Source organism: Sphaeroforma arctica, assembly GCF_001186125.1.
Source record: "Sphaeroforma arctica JP610 unplaced genomic scaffold supercont1.4079, whole genome shotgun sequence".
Classification (NCBI taxonomy): domain Eukaryota; class Ichthyosporea; order Ichthyophonida; genus Sphaeroforma; species Sphaeroforma arctica.
This window is the reverse complement of record NW_014036479.1, coordinates 1-2,752: the sequence shown is the minus strand read 5'-3', so window position 1 is coordinate 2,752 and position 2,752 is coordinate 1. Positions and strand designations below refer to the sequence as shown.

The following is a 2,752-nucleotide window of genomic DNA, read 5'->3' as shown; positions in this document are numbered from 1 at the left end:
CATCTTATGGGTATATTGGTCTATATATGCATGTATACGTCTTGATGAAGAAAATAAGTGGGTATACCAAACTATCTGAACGCACTACCCTCTGGCAGCCATCACATCCTTGCTTGATTTCACCTGAATTCACAAATATCGTGCAACTTGGGGTCGCCAGACATACCAACCAGAACAGCAGCTATTCGACTAGGCTCGGGTAAAAGCACATCCAGCAAGTGGCCTATTAAGGGCAATCTGCGGACAAACTGAGTGGTCCTCGACGTTGTGAGTACGAGCCTACCGGTCTTACTACGTTTACCCAAGCTTAGCCTCTGTTTGGCTTCCTGCAAAGAGAAGCAACCCCCCACGTAGTGAACAATAGGACAAACTATTAGTTGGATACTCAGATGCTACATACACACACCAGCATAACAGTAGAGACGCTCAGGGCAGGGGCAGCGGATCGGATTAACGGCTCGGCGAGACATACACAGCCAATACCAAACATGCATGCAAGACATGGCATGACAAGGCATATGTCAATGTATTGCAAGCGTGTGCTATGTAAAGTACTCGCACATGCCACCTATACAACACATGCCACCCAACACACACCCACCTCCGCCTGCTCTTCCTGGTACTGGGCTGGCAAGCCCTCATTGTACGGGGGGTAGGCAAGTGCAGGCAGCACACACACGCATACAATACATGATACCCGCCAATGTACTGTAAGTTTGTACTATGCAAAGTACACGCACATGCCAACTATACAACACATACCACCCAACACACCCCCACCTCCGCCTGCTCTTCCTGGTTTTGAGCTGGCAAGCCCTCTTTGGTACGTGGGGTAGGTAAGTGAAGGCAGCACACACACGCATACAAGACATAGTACACACCAATATACTGTAAGTTTGTACTATGTAAAGTACTCGCACATGCCACCTATACAACACATGCCACCCAACGCACACCCACCTCCGCCTGCTCTTCCTGGTACTGAGCTGGCAAGCCCTCTTTATACGTGGGGTAGGTAAGTGAAGGCAGAAGCTCCGTCTTGAGGCGCACATTTGAAACGCGTTTATTCTCTCCGTAGAACGACCGGGCCATGGCCGACATATCCGCATCCTTAAACTCAATGAGCGGAGGCACCTCCAGACCTAGCAACTGGCAGCCGAACTCAACAATCTCGTGCTACAAACAAAACACACGGAATGGGGACAAGGTAACGGGGGGGGGGAATGAGCCCAAAAGTCGTATCGGTATCGGCCCTGGCCAGAAAATTCGGGCCTGGGTTAGGACTAGGACTAGGGCTAGGGCTGAGTGTGTGGTAAGACTTGGTTAAGGGAGACTAGGTGTAGTACGATTTGGTTACGTAAGGTTAGTTATAGTAAGACGTAGTCAAAGAAGACGTAGACCCGAGTACTATACGGCCCGTGACGTAAGCAGTCAACTCTGCGCATCACTAACAGCTGTAACCATGGAAACGCTGTGCATACGCTCACCCCAGATATGAAACATGACACTACACACAAGTTTCTTCATGGACTTGACTACATTTGATAGGCAGGGTTTTAACAATGATGAAAACCTAAACTGATTCGATATAGGGTTGGTTGCCAAAGACTTGACAGCAACGACCTCTGGACAACACGCACAGCTGGAACCATGGAAACGCTGTGTATATACACACTCCACCAAGAGATCGAACAGGACGCTACACACAAACATTCGCCATTGTACTGGCTACATTTGATATGCTCAACTGACCACATACAATACACCCGGTTGTAACCACGATAAAACCATGATAAAACCATAAGCTGGTTGGATAGAGGGGTGTTGGCCCCGTTCGCACGGGCAGACGTGCAACACCGTATATACCTGTGGACAGGGGAAATCATCCACCACATTGTAAACTCGCTTGGGGTTGGGCTTTTGCGTGGATGCAATAACGGCGTTGACTATATCGTCGACATGGATACGCGAGAAACAGTGGCCCTCCTTTCGGATGCGGCGCTGGGTGCCGGACCTAATTTTTACCTACAGTTGGGACAGGCGCAGTGAGCGAATCGGGTGGATTAGGAACGTTTTACTTACAATCAGGACAGGTGCAGTGAAAGCGTTGGGTGTCGTGTGGTGCAGCGGATTAGAAAAATCCTACCTACAATTAGGACAGGCGCAGTGAGTGAATATGATGATTAGGAACGTCTTACCTATCACCAGGACAGGTGCAGTGAACAGAATGAGGACCGTGGGATGATGTTGATTACAAACTTCTCGAGTCGTTCATGTGAGGGAATACGGGTATAGCTAGAACTGTACTATCACCGCAACCTCAGACTATACAGTGGACCGTTATACGACACATCGGTGTTCGGTCAGACAAAAAGGGTTTAGGGTCGATTTGGGCCTTTCATTTTCTCGATATGACCCTACGGTGCAACTGACACAATATAGTCTTGAAAGCACATCATTGTGATGTGTGGTGTACTTTGACCAGGGAAAGAAGCGCCCTGATCTACTATAGGTCGCAATATATATACATATACATAATGTACACCATATACTATATAAAATATAATATCATACCTATATATATATATATATATATATATATATATATATATATATATATATAACTAAACTAATAATAACACACACACACACACACANATATATATATATATATATATATATATATATATATATATATATATATATATATATATATATATATATATATATATATATATATATATATACTATA

At 45.5% G+C, this 2,752-nt stretch overlaps 1 protein-coding gene across 1 annotated transcript; it reads right to left on the bottom strand.

Moving 5' to 3' along the window:
* Positions 1-119: 119 nt before the first annotated feature.
* On the bottom strand, positions 120-2,026 carry SARC_14053 (hypothetical protein; the record flags this gene model as incomplete). Its single annotated transcript, XM_014291814.1, has 3 exons — positions 120-326; positions 961-1,176; positions 1,867-2,026. Coding segments are annotated over 3 exons (583 nt in total), but the record flags the coding sequence as incomplete, so codon positions are not given.
* Between the last annotated feature and the right edge of the window lie 726 nt (positions 2,027-2,752).